The 22,414-nt window shown below is 41.2% G+C and overlaps 3 protein-coding genes across 33 annotated transcripts in view; 1 reads left to right on the top strand and 2 right to left on the bottom strand.

Annotated features, from left to right (window-relative positions):
* The first annotated feature begins 443 nt into the window (after positions 1-443).
* On the top strand, positions 444-15,512 carry pelo (pelota mRNA surveillance and ribosome rescue factor). 2 transcript variants are annotated; one of them, XM_041884394.1, is made up of 14 exons: positions 444-652; positions 6,343-6,435; positions 7,059-7,209; positions 7,424-7,514; positions 8,011-8,151; positions 8,614-8,636; positions 8,880-8,940; positions 9,152-9,313; positions 9,566-9,612; positions 12,195-12,268; positions 12,576-12,647; positions 13,183-13,257; positions 13,424-13,455; positions 14,769-15,512. In XM_041884394.1, exons 1-14 carry the CDS (start codon positions 612-614, stop codon positions 14,861-14,863), a joined length of 1,158 nt encoding a protein of 385 aa, XP_041740328.1. In that variant the 5' UTR covers positions 444-611; the 3' UTR covers positions 14,864-15,512. The 2 variants fall into 2 exon arrangements, with proteins under 2 accessions (XP_041740328.1, XP_041740321.1); XM_041884387.1 differs by lacking the exon at positions 8,614-8,636 and having other exon boundaries at positions 8,011-8,174.
* A 155-nt stretch (positions 15,513-15,667) lies between these two features.
* LOC121583481 (progestin and adipoQ receptor family member 4-like) lies at positions 15,668-19,642 on the bottom strand. The gene is made up of 3 exons (XM_045224830.1): positions 19,217-19,642; positions 16,779-16,997; positions 15,668-16,631 (listed from the first exon to the last, which is right to left on the bottom strand). Exons 1-3 carry the CDS (start codon positions 19,380-19,382, stop codon positions 16,195-16,197), a joined length of 822 nt encoding a protein of 273 aa, XP_045080765.1. The 5' UTR covers positions 19,383-19,642; the 3' UTR covers positions 15,668-16,194.
* A 411-nt stretch (positions 19,643-20,053) lies between these two features.
* Positions 20,054-22,414, bottom strand: part of cmn (calymmin) — a 74,810-nt gene continuing 72,449 nt past the window's right edge. For 28 of the 30 annotated variants that reach the window (XM_041884134.1, XM_041884304.1, XM_041884147.1 and 25 more), the window contains 2 exons: positions 20,752-20,811; positions 20,054-20,616 (listed from right to left, as the gene is read on the bottom strand). In XM_041884134.1, the coding sequence (XP_041740068.1) occupies positions 20,753-20,811 (59 nt within the window). In that variant the 3' untranslated portion in view covers positions 20,054-20,616; position 20,752. Of the gene's footprint in view, positions 20,617-20,741; positions 20,812-22,414 lie in introns of all 30 variants that reach the window. The other 2 variants (XM_041884141.1, XM_041884313.1) reach the window with 1 other exon arrangement.

Genomic DNA, 22,414 nt, shown 5'->3' with positions numbered 1-22,414 from the left:
TAGACATTACAGTGAAATGCTTACTTACAAGCCCTTAACCAACAATGCAGTTTTTAAAAAGAAAAATGTAAAAGAAAAAAGTGTTAATTAAAGAAAAATATAAAAGAAAAGCAAATAGCTAAAGAGCAGCAGTAAAATAAAATAACAGTAGGGAGGCTATATACAGGGGGGTACCAGTACAGAGTCAATGTGAGGGGGCACTGGCTAGTCGAGGTAATTGAGGTCATATGAACATGTGGGTAGAGTTAAAGTGACAGCATTACTCTTAATGCTGTTAACAATAATATCAATGCGATAATATTATTTGTGCTATAAAGGTGCTGAACAAAATGATAAGTGCTATGATTTCTTCATAAAATATTAAGAATTTCGACCATTTGTGGGACTTTTATTTTGAAGGGATATCTCCGCCTTATTCTTGCTATGTATTGCTTATTCTTGCTGGCGGAACGGAGGTCAGGCCATCAACCCTAACCTCTTGAGCGGTTCTAAAGAAATAGCTAAATGGCTTGACTCTTGAGAGGGAGTAAATATGACACCAGCTAAATGTAATAATAACGCCTTCATATGCTAGCAAATAATACTGTCGTTTATAACAAATCTATTATACCATGAAGTTGCTTCATAAAGATATCGAAAAAGACAATGCCGGGTAAGTGAGTATCAACAGGCTAGCTAGCTAGCTAGCTAGCTAACGAACGTTAAAGCTAGCAGGTTAAAGCTAGCTGGTCTGTTTCACGTTATTTTGTTGCTAGCTAGCACTAGTGTCCGACGTAGCAATATACTTCTGGTACAGTGCAACTATTCATAGGCACCACCAGTCTATTGTATGGCATTTCAATACATAATTAAACATGAACAATGGTGTATCCATGTGTTGTTGAATTTGATAGGAAATGGCCGTCCTGGTTTATCAGCTGCTGAGCACCAAATATGCGCAGTTGACCATACTCATAGTCATGCATACTAGCTAGAATATCATCGTAGAAATACCTTTGAATTATAATATTGGTGTGCTGAGTGCTCTATACCAGGGGTTTTGAAACTTTTGTTGCCCAGGGACCCCCGCGCAGGCAACCCAGGGCCCCCATATGTTAGCAAAAATATATATAATCACGTCTTGTCTTATCATCAGGTGAATGGCAAGTAGAAGTAATCAACATTTTAAAATAACTAGATTTGGTAGACAGTTTCATTATTTTTACCTCCCTGTCCACAGTTCATTGTAAGAGGAAGTGTAAACTCTAACATAGTCTTTTAACTAGTAATGTACATGTAAAGGTTTCTTGGCATAGAGAAAATGTTACTGTTGGAAAGCACATTTTCTGCAGTACACATTTTGATGTTTTGAAGCTAATTTACTACAATTCAGTGCATTTTGCCATGGCTAATGCTGTGTTCATCTGCGCAAACATTATAACAAAATCAATGAGCATGTGCCCTGAATGCCTGGTTTTTGGAATTTTCAATTACCCTTGACTGTCCACATTTACATTTAAGGCCTTTTAGCAGATGCTCTTATCCAGAGCAACTTACAGTTAATTATTCTTACATTGTTCTTAAGATAGCAAGGTGAGACAACCACATATCGCGGTCATTGTAAGTACGCTAGATACAGTGCATTTGGAAAGTATTAAGACCGCTTCACTTTTTTTCTCATCAATCTACACACAATACCCCATAATGACGAAGCGAAAACAGTTTTTTTGAAATATTTGCAAATGTATTACAAATAAAAACTGAAATACCTTATTTACTTAAGTATTCAGACCCTTTGCTATGAGACTCGAAATTGAGCTCAGGTGCATCCTGTTTCCATTGATCATCCTTGAGATGTTTCTACAACTTTACCTGTAGTAAATTCAATTGATTGGGCATGATTTGGAAAGGCACATACCTGTCGATAGAAGGTCCCACAGTTGACAGTGCATGTCAGAGCAAAAACCAAGCCATGAGGTCGAAGGAATTGTCCGTAGAGCTCCGAGACAGGATTGTGTCGAGGCACAGATCTGGGGAAGGGTACCAAAAAAATTCTGCAGCATTGAAGGTCCCCAAGAAAATAGTGGCCTCCATCATTCTTAAATTGAAGAAGTTTAGAACCACCAAGACTCTTCCTAGAGCTGGCCGCCCGGGTGAGGGCCTTGCTCAGGGAGGTGACCAAGAACCTGATGGTCACTCTGACAGAGCTCCAGAGTTTCTCTGTGGAGATGGGAGAACCTGCCAGAAGGGCAACCATCTCTGCAGCACTCCACTAATCAGTCCTTTATGGTAGAGTGGCCAGACGGACATGACAACCTTCTTGGAGTTTGCCAAAACGCACCTAAAGGACTCTCAGACCATGAGAAACAAGATTCTCTGGTCTGATGAAACCAAGATTGAACTCTGACCTGAATGCAAAGCGTCACGTCGGTAGGAAACCAGGCACCGCACATCACCTGACCAATACCATCCCTACAGTGAAGCATGGTGGTGGCAGCATCATGCTGTGGGAATGTTTTTCAGCAGCAGGGACTGGGAGACTAGTCAGGGTCGAAGGAAAGATGAACGGAGAAAATTACAGAGAGATCCTTGATGAAAACCTGCTCCAGGGCGCTCTGGACTTCAGACTGGGGCGAAGGTTCACCTTCCAACAGGACAACGACCCTAAGCACACAGCCAAGACAACGCAGGAGTGGCTTTGGGACATGTCTCTGAATGTCCTTGAGTGGCCCAGCCAGAGCCCGGACTTGAACCCAATCGAACATCTCTGGAGAGAGCTGAAAATAGCTGTGCAGCGACGTTCCCCATCCAACCTGACAGAGCTTGAGAGGATCTGCAGAGAAGAATGGGAAAATTCCCCAAATACAGGTGTGCCAAGCTTGTAGCGTCATACCCAAGAAGACTCGAGGCTGTAATCGCTGCCAAAGGTGCTTCAACAAAGTACTGAGTAAAGGGTCTGAATACTTATGTAAATGTGATATTTCAGTTTTTTAAACCTGTTTTTGCTTTGTCATTATGGGGTATTGTGTGTAGATTGATGAGGAAATTTTTTATTTAATCAATTTTATTATAAGGCTGTAAAATAACAATGTGTGGAAAAAGGGAAGGGGTCTGAATACTTGCCGAATGCGCTGTATATACAGTACCAGTCAAAAGTTTGGACACACATACTCATTCAAGGGTTCTTCCTTATTTTTCCTATTTTCTACATTGTAGAATAATAGTGAAGCCATCGCTATAATTACACATATGGAATCATGTAGTAACCAAAAAAGTGTTAAACATAACATTTATATTTGAGATTCTTCAAAGTAACCACCATTTGCCTTGATGACAGCTTTGAACACTCTTGGCATTCTCTCAACCAGCTTCATGAGGAATGCTTTTCCAACAGTCTTGAAGGAGTTCCCACATATGCTCAGCACTTGATGGCTGCCTTTCCTTCACTCTGCGGTCCAACTCATCCCAAACCATTTCAATTGGGTTGAGATCGGGTGATTGTGGAGGCCAGGTCATCTGATGCAGCACTCCATCACTCTCCTTCTTGGTCGAATTGCCCTTACACAGGCTGGAGGTGTGTTTTGGGTCAATGTCCTGTTGAATAACAAATGATAGTCCCACTAAGCGTGAACCAGATGGGATGGCGAATCGCTGCAGAATGCTATGGTAGCCATGCTGGTAAAGTGTGCCTTGAATTCTAAATAAATCACAGACAGTGTCACCAGCAAAGCACCCACACCATAACACCTCTACCTCCATGCTTCACGGTGGTACCCACATATGCGGAGATCATCCGTTCACCTACTCTGCGTCTCACAAAGACACAGCGGTTGGAACCAAAAATCTCAAATTTGGACTCATCAGACCAAAGGACAGATTTCCACCGGTCTAGTGTCCATTGCACGTGTTTCTTGGCCCAACCGAGTCTCTTCTTTGGTGTCCTTTAGTAGTGGTTTCTTTGCAGCAATTCGACCATGAAGGCCTGATTCACGCAGTCTCCTCTGAACTGTTGATGTTGAGATGTGTCTGTTACTTGAACTCTGTGAAGCATTTATTTGGGCTGATAACTCTAATGAACTTATCCTCTGGAGCAGAGGTAACTCTTCCTTTCCTGTGGCGGTCCTCATGAGAGCAAGTTTCATCATAGCTGTTGATGGTTATTGCTATAATATGGACTTGGTCTTTTACCAAATAGGGCTATCTTCTGTATACCACCCCTACCTTGTCACAACACAACTGATTGGCTCAAATGCATTAAAGATGGAAAGAAATTCCACAAATTAACTTTTAACAAGGCACACCTGTTAATTGAAATGCATTCCAGGTTACTACCTCATGAATCTGGTTGAGAGAATGTCAAGAGTGTGCAAAGCTGTCATCAAGGCAAAGGGTGGCTATTTGAAGAATCTCAAATATATTTTGATTTGTTTAACACTTTTTTGGTTACTACATGATTCCATATGTGTTATTTCATAGTTTTGATGTGTTCACTATTATTCTACAATGTAGAAAATGGTAAAAATAAGGATAAACCCTTGAATTAGTAGGTGTCCAAACTTTTGACTGGTACTGTATATATACACTACCGTTCAAAAGTTTGGGGTCACTTAGAAATGTGCTTGTTTTCGAAAGAAAGTCATTATTTTTGTCCATTTAAAATAACATCAAATTGATCAGAAATACAGTGTAGACATTGTAAATGGCTATTGTAGCTGGAAACGGCTGATTTTTAATGGAATATCTACATAGGCGTACAGAGGCCCATTATCAGCAACCATCAGTGGGAGGCCCCGGTGCACAACTGAGCAAGAGGACAAATACATTAGTGTCTAGTTTGAGAAACAGACGCCTCACAGGTCCTCAACTGGCAGCTTCATTAAATAGTACCCGCAAAACACCAGTCTCAACGTCAAAAGTGAAGAGACGACTTCGGGATGCTGACCTTCTAGGCAGAGTTGTAAAGAAAAAGCCATATCTCAGACTGGCCAATAAAAAGAAAAAATTAAGATGGGCAAAAGAACACAGACATTGGACAGAGGAAGATTGGAAAAAAGTGTTATGGACAGACAAATTGAGGTTTGAGGTGTTCGGATCACAAAGAAGAACATTTGTGAGACGCAGACCAAATGAAAAGATGCTGGAGGAGTGCTTGATGCCATCTGTCAAGCATGGTGGAGGCAATGTGATGGTCTGGAGGTGCTTTGGTGGTGGTAAAGTGGGAGATTTGTACAGGGTAAAAGGGATCTTGAAGAAGGAAGGCTATCACTCCATTTTGCAACGCCATGCCATACCCTGTGGACGGCGCTTGATTGGAACCAATTTCCTCCTACAACAGGACAATGACCCAAAGCACAGCTCCAAACTATGCAATAACTATTTAGTGAAGAAGCAGTCAGCTGGTATTCTGTCTATAATTGAGTGGCCAGCACAGTCACCGGCTCTCAACCCTATTGAGCTGTTGTGGGAGTAGCTTGACCGTATGGTACCCAATGGTGGAACAAGCTCCCTCACGACGCCAGGACAGCGGAGTCACTCACCACCTTCCGGAGACACTTGAAACCCCACCTCTTTAAGGAATACCTGGGATGGGATAAAGTAATCCTTCTATCCCCCCTTACCCCACCCCCCCCCCCAAAAAAAAATTTGTAAAGTGGTTGTCCCACTGGCTATCATAAGGTGAATGCACCAATTTGTAAGTCGCTCTGGATAAGAGCGTCTGCTAAATGACGAAAATGTAAATGTAGGTAAGAAGTGCCCATCAAGCCAATCCAACTTGTGGGAGGTGCTTCACGAAGCATGGGGTGAAATCTCTTCAGATTACCTCAACAAATTGACAACTAGAATGCCAAAGGTCTGCAAGGCTGTAATAGCTGCAAATGGAGGATTCTTTGACGAAAGCAAAGTTTGAAGGACACAATTATTATTTATATTAAAAGTCATTATTTCTAACCTTGTCAATGACTACATGTCCTATACATTTTGCTATATTTCCTATTCAAACTCATTTCATGTATGTTTTCATGGAAGACAAGGACATTTCTAAGTGACCCCAAACTTTTGAACGGTAGTGTATATATAATATTGTGGACCCCCCGGAAACCATTTTGAAAACCCCTGCTCTATACATTTCCATCCTTATTGCTACACAGAAAGTTATTTTTGTCCTGATCAAATTGAATGACTAACCTCAGTTAAACTTTCAATCTTCCAACATTGACTTGAACCACTAATAGCAATTCCCATTACTACTGCTTTTGATTACATTCAATCTCACACAACCTGAACTGAGCTCTTTTATCAAGGTTGTGATGTGTGTGTGTGTGTGTGTGTGTGTGTGTGTATGTGTGTGTTTCTCTCTCCCAGTCAGGTGACACTGATGCCGGAAGAGGCAGAGGACATGTGGCACACCTACAACTTACTGCAGATCGGTGACAGTCTTATGGCCTCCACTATTAGGTTAACTTGCTATTGTGACCGATGTCATTGTGCTTGCTTAACAGCATAACATTCATTCCTCTCGAGCCTGCACTGGTACTCTATCTTGGATCCTCTGTCTTGCAAACTCACGACTGCCCACTTGGCAACGTCTATACAACTGTGCTATAGAAAAGTTAGTGATTCGATAGTGTGCGTGGAAACATTTCAAGCTATGGAGTGAGGTTACAAATCTAACTCTGTTACACTATCACTATGGTACATAATCCTAGTCTGGTCCCAGATCTATTTGTGCTGTGTAGCCAAATATGGTGGTTGTCATGTTTGGCACAAACAGATCTTGTACCAGGTTAATATAATCCTGCTGCGAACCGTGATCATACTACAGTTCTACCAACAGTGGGTGGTTGCCATTTGAGTGTTTCAGGAAGTCTTTGAAATCCGTGTGACGTAGTATATTGCCATATTGACTATTTTATGGTAATACAAAAGTAATTAGCTTTTCTCAGTCTCACTTGAGCTGTAATGCTCGATCTACCTCACTGTGTCTGTCACTCTCTCTCTCAAACACACAAATACACACACACCTTTACTAAAAAGCGCAGCCTTAGTGACCCATGATACCTTTCTCCCTGATTCCTCAGAAAGGTGCAGACTGAGTCATCCACGGGCAGCGTGGGGAGCTCCAGAGTGCGCACCACCCTGTGTGTGTGTGTGGATACTATTGACTTTGACTCACAGGCCTGCCAGCTGAGGGTGAAGGGAACCAACATCCAGGAGAATCAATATGTGAAGGTCAGAGATTAACAACGTTCAGGACAAAAACAACGCACTTCCATTTTAGCCTGTAACTGTTATGTCAGTTTGGCATTGTCAAATTACCAGTAGACAAATCATGATGCTAGGAAAGCTAATGTTAATGGTCTAAGTTGTGTGGAGTTTCCCATTTTATATTTTGTTGTTGTTTTGTGATAGCTAGTGAAGGAAGTGCTTTTTCCTCTGTCCTTAGATGGGGGCTTACCACACCATTGAGTTGGAGCTAAACAGGAAGTTCACACTTGCCAAAAAGATCTGGGATAGTGTCGTGCTCGATAGGATCGGTGAGTGTGTACTTGTAACCTGTGAGTTGATGGTGCACAACTCCTCAAAGGCCTAAATCCCTGCTGTTTTGTACGTAATATGTCAATCAAAATCATTGAATTTCAAGGTATTCCACTCACTAAGTATTTCGTATGGTTCTCTATATTGAGACCTGTTTTTGACAGGGTTCCCACGGGTCGAGAAATTTCAGGAATATCATGGAATTTTCAAATACGCATTCCAGACAGGAAAAGTCCGGGAATTTAGTCAATACATTGATGCAGTTATAGAAAGTTGGGGAATTTTTCATATGGATCACAGTTGATAAATTAAATGATCAGAAACATGTACGTTGCATTGCCTAATGTGTGTGTGTGTGTGTGTGTGTGTATGGAAGTTGTCATGTGGAAATTCTTATCTGTAGACGTGGATTTACCACAGAGTGGGAACCCTGTTTTGAGTACCTAGGCCTTCATGCAACCTGAACTCTTCTTCTATTTCCTGTGGCCCTCTCAGAGCAGGCGTGTGACCCCACCCAGAAGGCAGACGTAGCGGCCGTGGTGATGCAGGAGGGTCTGGCCAACCTGGTGCTGGTGACCCCCGCTATGACCCTACTAAGGGCCAAGGTGGAGGTGACCATCCCTCGCAAGAGGAGAGGCAGCTGCACCCAGCATGAGAAGGTCAGTATAGGCTTCATGACCCCATCACTAAAGGGGCTTACAGACAGGGAGCTGCCAAAGTCGGCACGAGCAGCAAGCTGCAAATCTAACTCTGTTATACTATCACTATGCTACATAATCCTAGTCTGGTCCCAGATCTATTTGTGCTGTGTAGCCAACTATGGTTGTAGTAATGTTTGGAACAAACAGATCTGGTATCAGAATAATATAATCCTCCCTTGAACAATGATCATACTCCATACTACAGTTCTACCATCAGTGGGTGGTTGCCATTTGAGTGTTTCAGGAAGTCTTTGAAATCCGTGTGACATAGTAAATTGCCATATTGACTATTCTATGGTAATACAAAAGTAATTAGCCTTGGTGATGCAGGAGGGTCTGGCCAACCTGGTGCTGGTGACCCCCGCTATGACCCTAGTAAGGGACAAGGTGGAGAGAGGCAGCTGCACCCAGCACGAGAAGGTTAAAGTGTTTAACTGGAGCGGCAGAGAAAAATATACCTTGCGTGCCCGTGGGCGGCAGATGCCGTCCCTCCCTGTTCCGCTCCCGCCAGGTTGGGAGGCAAACCTGCCGCCAGCTTTACATATAAACCAATGGAGGCGGCTGTATTTTATTTTCCTGTGTGTAAGCGACTTAACAATCAGAATGGGTACAATCAGTATGTGCAAGGGTTTGGTTTCCTAATGGGTTCTTTCGCTCTCTCAGGCCCTGGATAGGTTCTATGAGGCAGTGATGCAGGGGATCCTCAGACATATCAACTTTGACGGTGAGTCCTCAAGTATCTCCCCCTTCATGGTGAAACTCCCTACTGAACACAACTCAGGTCTGATTAAGCAGGCATCATCTGGCCTGTGAAATGGGGCAGATTTAGATCACGTGATGGTCGCTCCCCCTACACACCTTCTATTTTCCTCACCTTTTACCTAATATCACCTCTTTCTCACTCCGGCCCCCTGTCTTTTTTCTTTCTGTGTCAGTGGTGAAGTGTATACTGGTGGCCAGTCCAGGGTTTGTGAAGGACCAGTTCATGGCCTACCTCTTCAGGGAGGCAGTCCGACAAGACTCCAAGATTCTGCTGGAGAACAGGCCCAAGTTCATGTTGGTCCACTCCTCCTCGGGACACAAATACTCCCTAAAAGGTGGGGAACATGTTTTGGTAACGTTACAATGCATTATTGATGTGGTTGTAATGCATTGTAAGAATTGCCATAAGCATTTATAACCCCTTATGCCTTCTTATCATGCTTACAACATGTAATAATGCATTATACTTGTCAACTTTAAGTAATGTGTTACTTATGTTTTTTGTCTTCTTTTTTTTTCAAATGTTGTTTTGATATTTCTTCCTTTTCTGTGGGGCAATGCTTACTGTGTTGTGTTTTATCCTGTAGAGATTCTATGCGATCCAGCTGTCACGGCTAGATTGTCTGATACCAAGGTGAGTGTCCCGTTTAGTCTATTTTTTATTTTTTTTATTTTTTTATTTCATCTTTATTTAACCAGGTAAACCAGTTGAGAACAAGTTCTCATTTACAACTGCGACCTGGCCAAGATAAATCAAAGCAGTGCGATAAAAACAACAACACAGAGTTACATATGGGGTAAAACAAAACAAAGTCAAAAATACAACAGAAATACATATAATATACAGTGTGCAAATTTAGCAAGTTATGGAGGTAAGGCAATAAAATAGGCTATAGTGCAAAATAATTACAATTAGTATTAACACTGGAATGATAGATGTGCAAGAGATGATGTGCAAATAGAGATACTGGGGTACAAATGAGCAAAATAAATAACAATATAGGGATGAGGTAGTTGGGCGGGCTAATTTCAGATGGGCTGTGTACAGGTGCAGTGATCGGTAAGGTGCTCTGACAACTGATGCTTAAAGTTAGTGAGGGAGATAAGTGTCTCCAGCTTCAGAGATTTTTGCAATTTGTTCCAGTCATTGGCAGCAGAGAACTGGAAGGAATTGCGGCCAAAGGAGGTGTTGGCTTTGGGGATGACCAGTGAGATATACTCGCTGGAGCGCAGACTACGGGTGGGTGTTGCTATGGTGACCAATGAGCTAAGATAAGGCGGGGATTTGCCTAGCAGTGATTTATAGATGGCCTGGAGCCAGTGGGTTTGGCGACGAATATGTAGTGAGGACCAGCCAACAAGAGCGTACAGGTCACAGTGGTGGTTATTATATGGGGCTTTGGAGACAAAACGGATGGCACTGTGATAGACAACATCCAATTTGCTGAGTAGAGTGTTGGAGGCTATTTTGTAAATGACATCGCCGAAGTCAAGGATCGGTAGGATAGTCAGTTTTACGAGGGCATGTTTGGCAGCATGAGTGAAGGAGGCTTTGTTGCGAAATAGGAAACCGATTCTAGATGTAACTTTGGATTGGAGATTCTTAATGTGAGTCTGGAAGGAGAGTTTACAGTCTAACCAGACACCTAGATATTTGTAGTTGTCCACATACTCTAGGTCAGACCCGTCGAGATAGTGATTCTAGTCGGGTGGGCGGGTGCAAGCAGCGTTCGGTTGAAGAGCATGCATTTAGTTTTACTAGTGTTTAAGAGCAGTTGGAGGCTACTGAAGGAGTGTTGTATGGAATTGAAGCTCGTTTGGAGGTTTGTTAACACAGTGTCCAATGAAGGGCCAGATGTATACAAAATGGTGTCGTCTGCGTAGAGGTGGATCTGAGAGTCACCAGCAGCAAGAGCGACGTCATTGATATACACAGAGAAAAGAGTCGGCCCAAGAATTGAACCCTGTGGCACCCCCATAGAGACTGCCATAGGTCCAGACAACAGGCCCTCCGATTTGACACATTGAACTCTATCTGAGAAGTAGTTGGTGAACCAGGCGAGGCAGTCATTTGAGAAACCAAGGCTATTTAGTCTGCCAATAAGAATGCGGTGGTTGACAGAGTCGAAAGCCTTGGCCAGGTCAATGAAAACGGCTGCACAGTACTGTCTATTATCGATCGCGGTTATAATATCGTTTAGGACCTTGAGCGTGGCTGAAGTGCACCCATGACCAGCTCGAAACCGGATTGCATAGCGGAGAAGGTACGGTGGGATTCGAAATGGTCGGTGATCTGTTTGTTGACTTGGCTTTCAAAAACTTTTGAAAGGCAGGGCAGGATGGATATGGGTCTGTAACAGTTTGGATCTAGAGTGTCACCCCCTTTGAAGAGGGGGGATGACCGCGGCAGCTTTCCAATCTCTGGGGATCTCAGACGTTACGAAAGAGAGGTTGAACAGGCTAGTAATAGGGGTTGCGACAATTTCGCGGCTAGTTTTAGAAAGAAAGGGTCCAGATTGTCTAGCCCAGATGATTTGTAGTGGTCCAGATTTTGCAGCTCTTTTAGAACATCAGCTGTCTGGATTTGTGTGAAGGAGAAGCGGGGGGGCATGGGCAAGTTGCAGCGGAGGGTGCAGAGCTGGTGGCCGGGGTAGTGGTAGCCAGGTGGAAAGCATGGCCAGCCGTAGCAAAATGCTTGTTGAAATTCTCGATTATTGTAGATTTATCGGTGGTGATAGTGTTTCCTAGCCTCAGTGCAGTGGGCAGCTGGGAGGAAGTGCTCTTATTTTCCATGGACTTTACAGTGTCCCAAAACTTTTTGGAGTTAGTGCTACAGGATGCAAATTTCTGTTTGAAAAAGTTAGCCTTTGCTTTCCTAACTGCTTGTGTATATTGGTTCCTAACTTCCCTGAAAAGTTGCATATCGCGGGGGCTATTTGATGCTAATGCAGTACGCCACAGGATGTTTTTGTGCTGGTCAAGGGCAGTCAAGTCTGAGGAGAACCAGGGGCTATATCTGTTCTTAGTTCTGTATTTTTTGAATGGGGCATGTCTATTTAAGATTGAGAGGAAATTACTTTTAAAGAACATTAATCCTACTAATAGTCTATTAATCCAGTGTTAATGTATTTATTGTGTAGAAAGTTGTACTCTGCGTGGCCCTTTCAATTGAAATACTGCAATTTATTCATGCTTTGTCTTCTCTGTGACTCACAGGCAGCAGGAGAGGTGAAAGCCCTGGAGGACTTCTACAAGATGCTACAACATGAGCCCGACAGAGCCTTCTATGGGTGAGAGAGAGACCATGGTTGTGTTTATTAGGGAATACGGCAAAAAATGTTTTATACTGTTTGGCGGCAGAAAACAAAAATGTACGTTGTTGGACAAGTCCAGATAGTCCCTCCCTCCCTGTTTTGGTTTGTTTTCTTTCTTTTACGCTAAAATCTGAATTAGGCTAATAAGAACACATTTTCCGTTGCAAAACATTTAGCTACGGTGTGTCCTACTGAACACGATGCCATGACTGACTATGACGTTGAGAGTCCTCATGTTCCACCACTACTAAACACTGACCTTTCTATTCACTTGATGTTGCAGGTTGGCTCACGTGGAGAAAGCTACCGAAGCACTGGCTATTGACATCTTGTTGATTAGCGATAAGCTCTTCAGGTATGTAGTTTATGGAGTTATTTCTGTGGGGGAAAACATTGTATTTTGTGTGTGTTTATATAAATATTTGAGAAAGTGAGGATAGAGACATACACATACAATTCATGTGTATCTGTCGTGTGTGAATTGTGCTCATATGTGTTTAACATAACTTGAATGCCACAACCAAAGTTCCCTGCAGAAAAAAGAAAGTTATTATATTCTCAAGATAAGTAGACTTACACTGAGTGTACAAAACATTAGGAACACCTTCCTAATATGGAATTGCACAATCCATGTCTCAATTGTCTCAAAGCTTACAAGTCATTCTTTTAACCTGTCTCCTCCCCTTCATCTACACAAATTGAAGTGGATTTAACAAGTGATTAAATAAGGGATTCACCTGGTCAGTCTGTCATTGAAAGAGCAGGTGTTTCTAATGTTTTATACACTCAATGAGGAGAGAAGGAGATGGCGAGAAGATGAGCTGTGAGGGGGTATCGTCGCTTATCTGTGCATGTTCTTCATTTCTTCATTTGGATGTCTCTGTCCCCAGGCACCAAGATGTGGCCACACGGAGTAGATACGTACGGTTGGTGGACAACGTGAGAGACAATGGCGGAACCGTCAGGTAGGGGTAGGCGGGAAAGAGAAATTATGATAATGGCAAAAATATGATAATGAGTCAGAAAATATGATAGGCTACTGTAGACAAATGTATACTGTAATTATGATGATTGCTTCTTATAGTGATCATGTCCTTGACTCTCATTTCAATCCTCTATTTTCTACCCCAGAATATTTTCAAGCCTTCATGTATCTGGAGAACGTAAGTTTTGTTCCTTCCATATTCAGTGAAATGTCAATGCCATTTTCACAGATGTGTTATTGGTAGTATACCACGGGTGTTTCTCAAAATGCATACTACCGTGCTCCGAGCACGCAAATTGGAGCACGGGAGGGTCGAAGTATGAGTCCAAATCAAAGTACGCGAAACGGAGCACAGAGGGCTCTTCTCAAATGCGTATTCCGTTTGTACATATTTTGAAGCATGCATCGATGCAAACGTCAACGACAAGTATGCAAAGAAATATGACGCAACCACGTACAAAATGATGCAACATTTCTTTAAATCAATGGCGGCCATTATTTGAGCTGAAGCGAGAGAAAATACACCCTGACTTTGGAATGAAATGTTGCCTATTCACATTTCATATGTTACCTGACTACAATATTTTATCTTGATACGTTAATAAATACATGCTGTGTTAATTTTGGCATGTTTACCTGCCTACGTACCGTAGAGCGCAAGCCTATAATAAGTCAATAGGGCTAGCTACTAGTGCTGTTAGCTAGCCAGATAGCCACAAATAATTGTTTGCTAGCTACCCACAAAGAATTGACATCTGTCTTGCATAATACTAGTTTTAGGTCATTTTTGCCTGTTAAACAATCTGGTTAGCTACATTATTACGATTCACATAGAGCAAGCTGATAGTTATGAAGTAAAACGGTTGCTTTTTGTATATCTTGTTTTATCTCTATTGCCATTGTTGTCCTAGCTGGAAGACAGGTTCAGTGAATGGGTAAGTCCATAGTAAGTCAATAGGGCTAGCTAGCTAGCCATGAAGAATTGGTAGTTACCCACTAAACATTTACATCTACCTTGCATAACTTTAGTTTTAGGTAATTTTTGCCTGTTTAACTAGCTGGCTAGCTAGATTATTACGATTCACATATCTAGCTGATAATTATTAAGTTTGCTTTGTATATACCTTGTTTTGTCTATTGTTGCCATTGACCTGGCTAAAAGAAGGTTCAGTGAATGGGGAGGTGAAGCGTAAGGTAATACAGTAGGGGGAGTGCGAGTGCTTCTCAAATGTATTGTTTTATGCATTCCCCACACGAGCGTACTCAAGAGTACGTGGTCGGAGAATGCACTCTGAGCATGAGAGTGTGGAGCACGGTAGTATGCATACTGAGAAACACCCAATGTTTCTTCTCCCCATAGGGGATTTCACTGATAGGGTTACTGAGTAGCATTGCATCATTGAGTGTGTGATGTTTTTATTTGTCAACCAAATATTGTATAATTTGCTTAAACAATTGAGCAGTCTCCTCCTCTGTCTCTCCCTTGTACAGAGTTGACCCAGCTCAGTGGAGTGGCGGCCATCTTGCGTTTCCCCATTGCTGATCTATCGGAGCCTGAGGATGACAGCAGCTCTGATGAAGAGTAAATGACACACTGCAACAGAAAAAATAGACCCGGGGGCACTCTTAGTCTGCAGAACTGAGGAACACAGCGCAAAGTTGCAAGTAGAAATAGAGTGCATAGACTCAATCTGTTGTGGAACAGAACACTGTCATGTCTATGCATTCTATTTCTATGTCGATGCAATGTTGTCTAGAAAGTTAACCTCTTTTACGCCAAGCCTGTAGTCTCAACCTGTCCATCATTGCTTTATCATCATACTCACAGAATTTGACATGCTTGTGCTTTTGGGTATAAAGTATGGAGAAAAAATATGTATGCACTCACTAACTGTAAGTCGCTCTGGATAAGAGCGTCTGCTAAATGACTAAAATTTAAAGGTTTAAGGCACAGTACAAGTAGAAGATACTGCTTGTGGTACCAATGCTAAGCCTGAAAGATGAACTCTGGTTTACATGAATGCTATGGTTAAGCCTGTAATTTGTTTGGTGCCAAGTCTGAATAAAACACAAATAATGAGAAAAAAACCTGATTGATCTGGATATAAAATGCTAGTACAGTGTATTAATATTGATAAACCATGTATAATTCATTTCTAATGAGAGTTTTGCATCTACATTTTTCCTTTCGAGTGTATATATATCTCTTTCTTGCAATAAAACCGCCAAAGCTTACGTTTTCTTGTCCTGCCATGTTATTTTCATAGTAAAGCTAACTTTTCTCCTTTTTCATGCCTCAGTAACAGTTGTTTCTGACAAGAAAATTCTCATGGTCAAACACTGAAAGGGAGTAAGAAATATATATTTATTTAATTTATTGCAATCCTTTTCATTGAAAATATTTATGTTGGTCACTGGAGGCAAAGGCCTACTGCATTTTAACTGATACAGAATCATGTGGATGTGTGTCCATCTCATTGCAAAGTAATAACACAGAAATGTGGGTTCAGAAGCTGTACAACAATTCCCTGACGTACATCTTAAAAAGCACCAATCGATTCTTACACCTACATTCTCCTGCTGTACAGGGGGTGAATATTTCAAAATGGACAGTGAATCAATCGTAATCCTTACAGTAATTTCAGCAGCTAGTCCTAAAGTGCATTTTAAAACTTTAATTTCACTGTCTCATCACCCATAGAAATATAATTACTAGACGGTACAAAGCCCCTCAGACCACAGAAATGTTACTGTGCACTTATAGATACGTACATTCAACATGGCCACCGAACATAGACTTGAATGGGGCTGTCCATTCTGGTCATTCTATTTTTATGCTGACTCCTACCCACCCCTCCTTAAATCCTACGCCCCAGCCCTATTTCCTGGCCTTGCCTCGTCAATCCTCCTCTGTCCCTCACTCCAACACCGGACACTGGAACGTCTTAATCCAGGCTAAATCCTCCAGCATCCCCCAGTGCATGTAGATAATGGAGCAGATCACCAGCACGTGCATTATCTGGTGGCTGTTGCACCAGTAGTCGAAGAGGCCCGGGCTAAAGCGCTCGGGCACCCGGCTAAGGTTCACCAGGCCCCCCATGACAGCCAGCATGTCCATGGTGAAGAAGAGGCGCAGCGAAGCTGGGCTGCCTACGCCATCTCCCAGCCAACGGAATAGGAAGAGGAGCACACGGAAGAGGGCCTGCCAGATGAAAGCTCGAAGGCGCCCATAGTTGCTACGCGCTGTGGTAGCACAGAGGATGCCCCAGGCCGAGATTAGGCTGTAGGCCAGGAGGGCCAGGGTGCAAGTGACAGGGTAGCACATCAGGGTGATGTAAATGATGGGCAGGCATCCTGGTTGACACACAGAAACAGAAGAGTCAATGAAGATGGATGTGGATGGATGGATGGATGTGTGATGAGAATAGGAAGGAAGGATACGTTTTCAAATATATTTCAAACAGGACCTGAGAAACTGATCTGGAATCTGACTTTACCTACCCAAGGTGTTGACCAGGCAGACTCCGACCATGTCGAGGGAAAGGAGTGTGTCGTAGATGGGCTCCCCGCCCTCATGGTTCATGAAGGTATGGTAGAGCACGGAGCCCACGGTGGGGGACAGGCAGGCAAGGTAGTGGAACACACACATCCACGTTTGCTCCACCTCGGACCAGGGGATGTTAAGTGGCAGCAGCACCAGGAAACAGAAGAATGGGATTCCTGGATGGATGGATGGAGATGTCTCAGTATTGATAGACTTTTGAAGTCTAGACACTTATTTTGACATGCTTTGCTAATTAGTGGTTCAAGCAGCGAAGCTGCAAGAAACCTTATTGTATTTGTTGGGGTTCATTATTATTATTATTATTATTATTATTATTCCGTAAGGGCAAATTCACACAAATTAAAATTACCGTGAGATGGTAAGGCCTACAAGGTTGAGACTTTGCAAAAAGGGCAGTGCCATGTCAATTGGCCACATGGTGGTGCTATAACAAACAATTGAAGATGCAAACTTTGAAAGGTCACGCCCCTCCCCCATGAGACCTAGGGAGAATCTCAATTGCAAACTCTTTGCGTCCTCTCCTCTCTCCTTCTCAAAACCCATTGAATGAGAAAGCCAGAGGTCCTGTTTTGAGGAGGCGAGGAGAGAGGACGCGAGGAGTATGCAATTGAGATTCTCCCCTAGAGTCATACAATGTTGTACATATGTCCCTCTCCTCACAAGAAACAAATTTGCCTCTAGGACCCATAAGGTCCGCCATGATGGATTTTCCGCCATTTTGAATTTTGTGAAAAACACTTAAAACGCTACTCCTCTGGCACCGAATGTCCGATCTGCCTAAAACCTAAAACATGGCATCTATGGACCAAGTTCTCTCAATGCAATATTTTCCAGGCTAGCACCTCAAACAACATGGCTGCTACTGACCAATAAACATCAACATGGGCGTGGTCTGGCACATAAATCAGACACGGATATTCTGCAGTATGTGAATTTCAATTAAATCTTTCAAGGACAAAATTACATGTATTTCATAATTTGTTGTTATAGTGGGGACATTAATCTAAAAAAAGTTTACTTTTATATATGTTTTCATTTAATTTTTATGTTTAGCTCACATAATATCATTTAAAAGTATGCATTAAGGTGTCTGTAATATAATCAATGTGGCAAAAACAAACGTTGACATTAATAAATGCATTTCTATAGCTTCCAAAATATTTATTACAATGGTGTAGGAGTGCCAAGATGGAGGCGTGGTGGATTCAACACACCCCCGCTATCAGTCTAGGGTATTTATAAATCATTGGTACCAGTACATACAGGGGAGTACACCAGATAAAGCCTACTACTAGACTAAAAAAACAATTGTAATGGATTCAAACTGTTCGTTTTAGTCACTAGTCAATTAGTTAATTAGTCTAAGACTAGGCTTAATCTGTGTCCGTGAAATGGCCCTCATAGTATAATAGCCCTGCTGTTTGTTTTCTCCAACACCATTTTATTTCTCTGAAGTCTCTCTCACAGGTGTATTGCAGCCTGCTGAGCAACTCCCCTATGCTAATCCCCTCCTGAGTTAGAGTTAGTGTTAATGTGCTTAGCTAAAGAGGCTATCCAAGGAGGAGTCACATCATAGAGGATGCCACACTTAGTTCAAGGGTGCATAGTTGCATGTGCTTAAACAACTAACGTTCTGCAATTTTATGCATTTCATAGCATTATGTACATCTCATTTGCAGGGTTTTTGAGACAGTGGAAAATAATCATACAAACAAAATGTATCCTATAATTCCTCTTTTTTTGGTGCATCTTTCAAGTTTCATGCATAGCCTATTGAGAGTTGTTGCCAAAAATAGAAAAGTGTTTTGACTTGTTTTACCACTTTAATGGGTCAATCATACAACTCCAAGGGCAATTACTAGTGCATTATATCCAGGACAGATTACCAGTAATCCCCCATATCTTTGTCTCTTTATACATACTTGTCAAGTACCGGTATACTTGTAAATAGCCCATAAGTGAGAGTAGCCCAAAGTGGCCTCATTTTCACAATTTCATTATTGGTGTAGTAAGAAATCTACTAGCCTGCAAAGACTAAATATTCACTTAGACTATACATTAAATACATAATACACTTGAGATGAGACAATTTAGTAAACAAACAGGAGAAAAATAGATAACACTTTATAATATTGAATAATTAATGATGAATACACTTTGTTAATAGTGTAAATAATAGATCAATTAGTTTTTCATACATTTTTTGTAAACATACAAATGTATAAGCATTACAATTAATTATCAGTTATATATGTATAATCATTTAGATATATATTAAAGCATTTATAATGGCACATTCATGAGTTATTCTAAAGTGTAAATGATCCATAAACTATGCCAGTCCATATTTCAGTGGTAGAGGCCGTATACTTACCATGGGTATAAATGTTACCAAATTCATTGTGCAAGTAGAACAGGCTTCTGATGCACCCCTGAAAGGTTGAAATGGGCCGGTAGCCTGTCAGGATCAAGTCGTTGAATTGAAGATGAGGAGGGGTTTTCTCCAAATTCAGTAGTCGTGGTCCATGTAAGCAAGCCATGGTGGCTTTCCCCAGCCAATGTCCCCCTGAGTTTACAGGACATCAGTTGATAGTGCAATATACATATATCCTGAAAGAGTCTCCAGTAAGTACTTTAGGCACATACATTGTCAAGTCAAGCAGGATAGTTGGCAGGATAATGTCGGCACGAGTCCCATCCTTGGAACAGGTACTGAACTTCTTAGCAAGCGACCTGTTGAGCTCACAGAGTGGCATGCTTTCTGTGTGACCAATCAGCAATCACTGTTATTCATAGGGTTAAATCTGGTGTAATCCTCACTGGACAGCTGTGTGTGGTGTGCTCTGCTCACTACTTCAATGTCATATACCTGTTGCCACCAAGCCGCTACTCAACATTTTCCTCAATTTGTCTGTTTGTTGTGGAGATTCTAGGCTGCATGTACAGTATATTCCAATCTTGCTCTACAGTACTGTAATTTCAGTGGCTAATCTAGGGATTGCACCACCTTAATGGGTATAAGGAATAGTTGGGATAAAGATGCTTTAAAGAAGCTATGGTAATGTGGCACAGGCCATTTCTGGATGGGCCACCTACTGCTCAAACTCACTGCCACCTATTACACCAACAAGATATTGTTTGAAAGAAATGACATCATCTTGAAAGATTAAAAATAAATACATGCATAAAATAAACTGTTGCCACACTGATGGTATTTCCAGTCTGTTTTTATTACATCAAAACTGTCAAAAAATGTACAGGTTGTTTTTTCATACCTGTGGCAAACACAACTTTCCCATACAAAATAAATTAGTCTGAGTTTGAGTATATAAAACTATGCAGAATGGACAACATGCAGACAAAAACTGGACTGATTCAATCAACACATTGAATATTTGTAGCACACAAACTCTCAAAGCATGATGCATCGTAACCAGTAAGCGCAGTAAGACAGGTGGTTAAGAAATTAAATAAGACGGACACACAATCAAGATGAACTTGTAGAAAATATAAACTACAAAGAAGGTATGCACTTTTAAATGTGTGTTTTCTTAGTTCTAGTGATATTACAGACATGGCATGAAAACTATAAAAAATATGGCAGGCAGGACTGGTTTGGCATGGACAGGGAGATATTAATAATTATACAAAAACTAAGGATCAATTAAAAAGGGAATTAAAACAAATATACAACAACAACAACAACAACAGGAATGTAAAAAATCTAGTGAAGTTAAACAAATGCTGTAAATGGCCACCGTCGCCCTGGTCAACCTAAGAGGATAAAGACAGAGGGAGAGAAAGTGGTCAACACAATTCATATTCATACTGCCCAAGATTTAAAATCTATAGGATCATCTATAGGACAAGTTTAGTCTGCCTTCAATGTTTTACCTTACATTTTTTTACCTTAGTATCCACTATTCCCAAAGAATCCTGTTAATTCATATTTGTTCTCCTTTGCACCTCCTGAAAGTAAAAGGAAAAAGTATTGAAAAAATAAGACAATTTAGTATCAATTTATCTCTAATGTGCCCGAGATAACCACTGAAAGACACAGACGTTTGTATAATTAATAACATAATAACACTGCTCTTTAAATATATCCAGAGGGGCAATGCAGATAGTGTCCCCCACCAAAGCTGTCATGGCAATGCCAACACTTGAATAGAATATTTCAATAACTTCAATTCCTTGCTTGAATGTGTGCATGGCCGCGGGAAGATGTTTTGGGTTGGGGGTGCTGTTGACGGGGTAATAAAGTAATTTAAGGAGTAATAAAGTAAGGAGTAATAAAGTAATAAAGGCCAATTCATAAATTTTGTGGAAATCTATTTTTTATAATAATTTTTACAAAATATATATTTATCAGGGGGTGCTGCAGTCAGCACCCCTACTTCCCGCAGCTATGCATGTGTGATCATGCATTTTAAATTCTTCTGCTAAAAATACCAATAGGAACTGAGAGATGCATGTCAGACAGAAAAACAGACTCATGGGCGGCGCACAATTGGCCCAGCGTCGTCCAGGGTAGGGGAGGGAATGGCCGGCAGGGATGTAGCTCAGTTGATAGAGCATGGTGTTTGCAACGTCAGGGTTGTGGGTTCAATTCCCACGGGGGGGCCAGTATAAAAAAATATGTATTCACTAACTGTAAGTCGCTCTGGATAAGAGCGTCTGCTAAATGACTAAAATGTAAATGTAAAATGTAAAAGTACTTATACTTACAATGATGACAACAGTTCTATATTGGAATCCTGTATGATACTATGCATTTCATTATACTGTAGGAAGCAAGCTTATGTCCTGTAAAGGCAGGCACTCTATGAGATTATACTGCACAATTTGACAAAATCTACTCCATTTACTCAATGTTTACAATATTGGGGCCCTCTATAACTTCACCATTGAAATTGAGATATGTCTACTTTGTATTTATCATCTAATATATATATATATATATATATATATATATATATATATATATATTATATTTTTAAAGATTTTATTTGATATTTTATAAACAATTGACAACCTACACATACAAATGACTACATCTTACAAACATCACTACATCACACCTGCCCAGACCCACTAGCCCCCACCCCTATCTCCATCACCCTTATCACTTTCTGCCACATGGCCTCAAACAGTACGATTTAGTTTCTCTCCGTCGCCCACGCTCTTTCAATTTTGAGATAATAAAGAATTTGACCTTTCCATTCTTGAACGACGGAGGATGGGCTGATTTCCAGTTTTTGAGTATAATTTTTAAAAATATAATTGATGAGAAGAGTATTGTCCAACTCATCGGGTATCTCACTGCACCCTCATATGTCATGTCTTGAAATATACACAGATGAATTAAAAATAAATTTACATTGCAATACCTCTGACATCCATCTTTCCAACTCCGCCCATAACTTTTGAATTTTGTAACATTCCCAGAAGGCATGAATTATTGAATCATTAGTAGTTTACACTTCAGACATGACTCTGCCATTGTGCTGTAGAATTTGTGAATTGTCTCTTGTATAATACATTCTATACATTAATTTATACTGGATTAAGC

This window comes from Coregonus clupeaformis, chromosome 1 (genome assembly GCF_020615455.1).
Source record: "Coregonus clupeaformis isolate EN_2021a chromosome 1, ASM2061545v1, whole genome shotgun sequence".
In the NCBI taxonomy this organism is placed as follows: Eukaryota; Metazoa; Chordata; class Actinopteri; order Salmoniformes; family Salmonidae; genus Coregonus; species Coregonus clupeaformis.
This window is presented reverse-complemented; position numbering and strand designations above follow the sequence as displayed.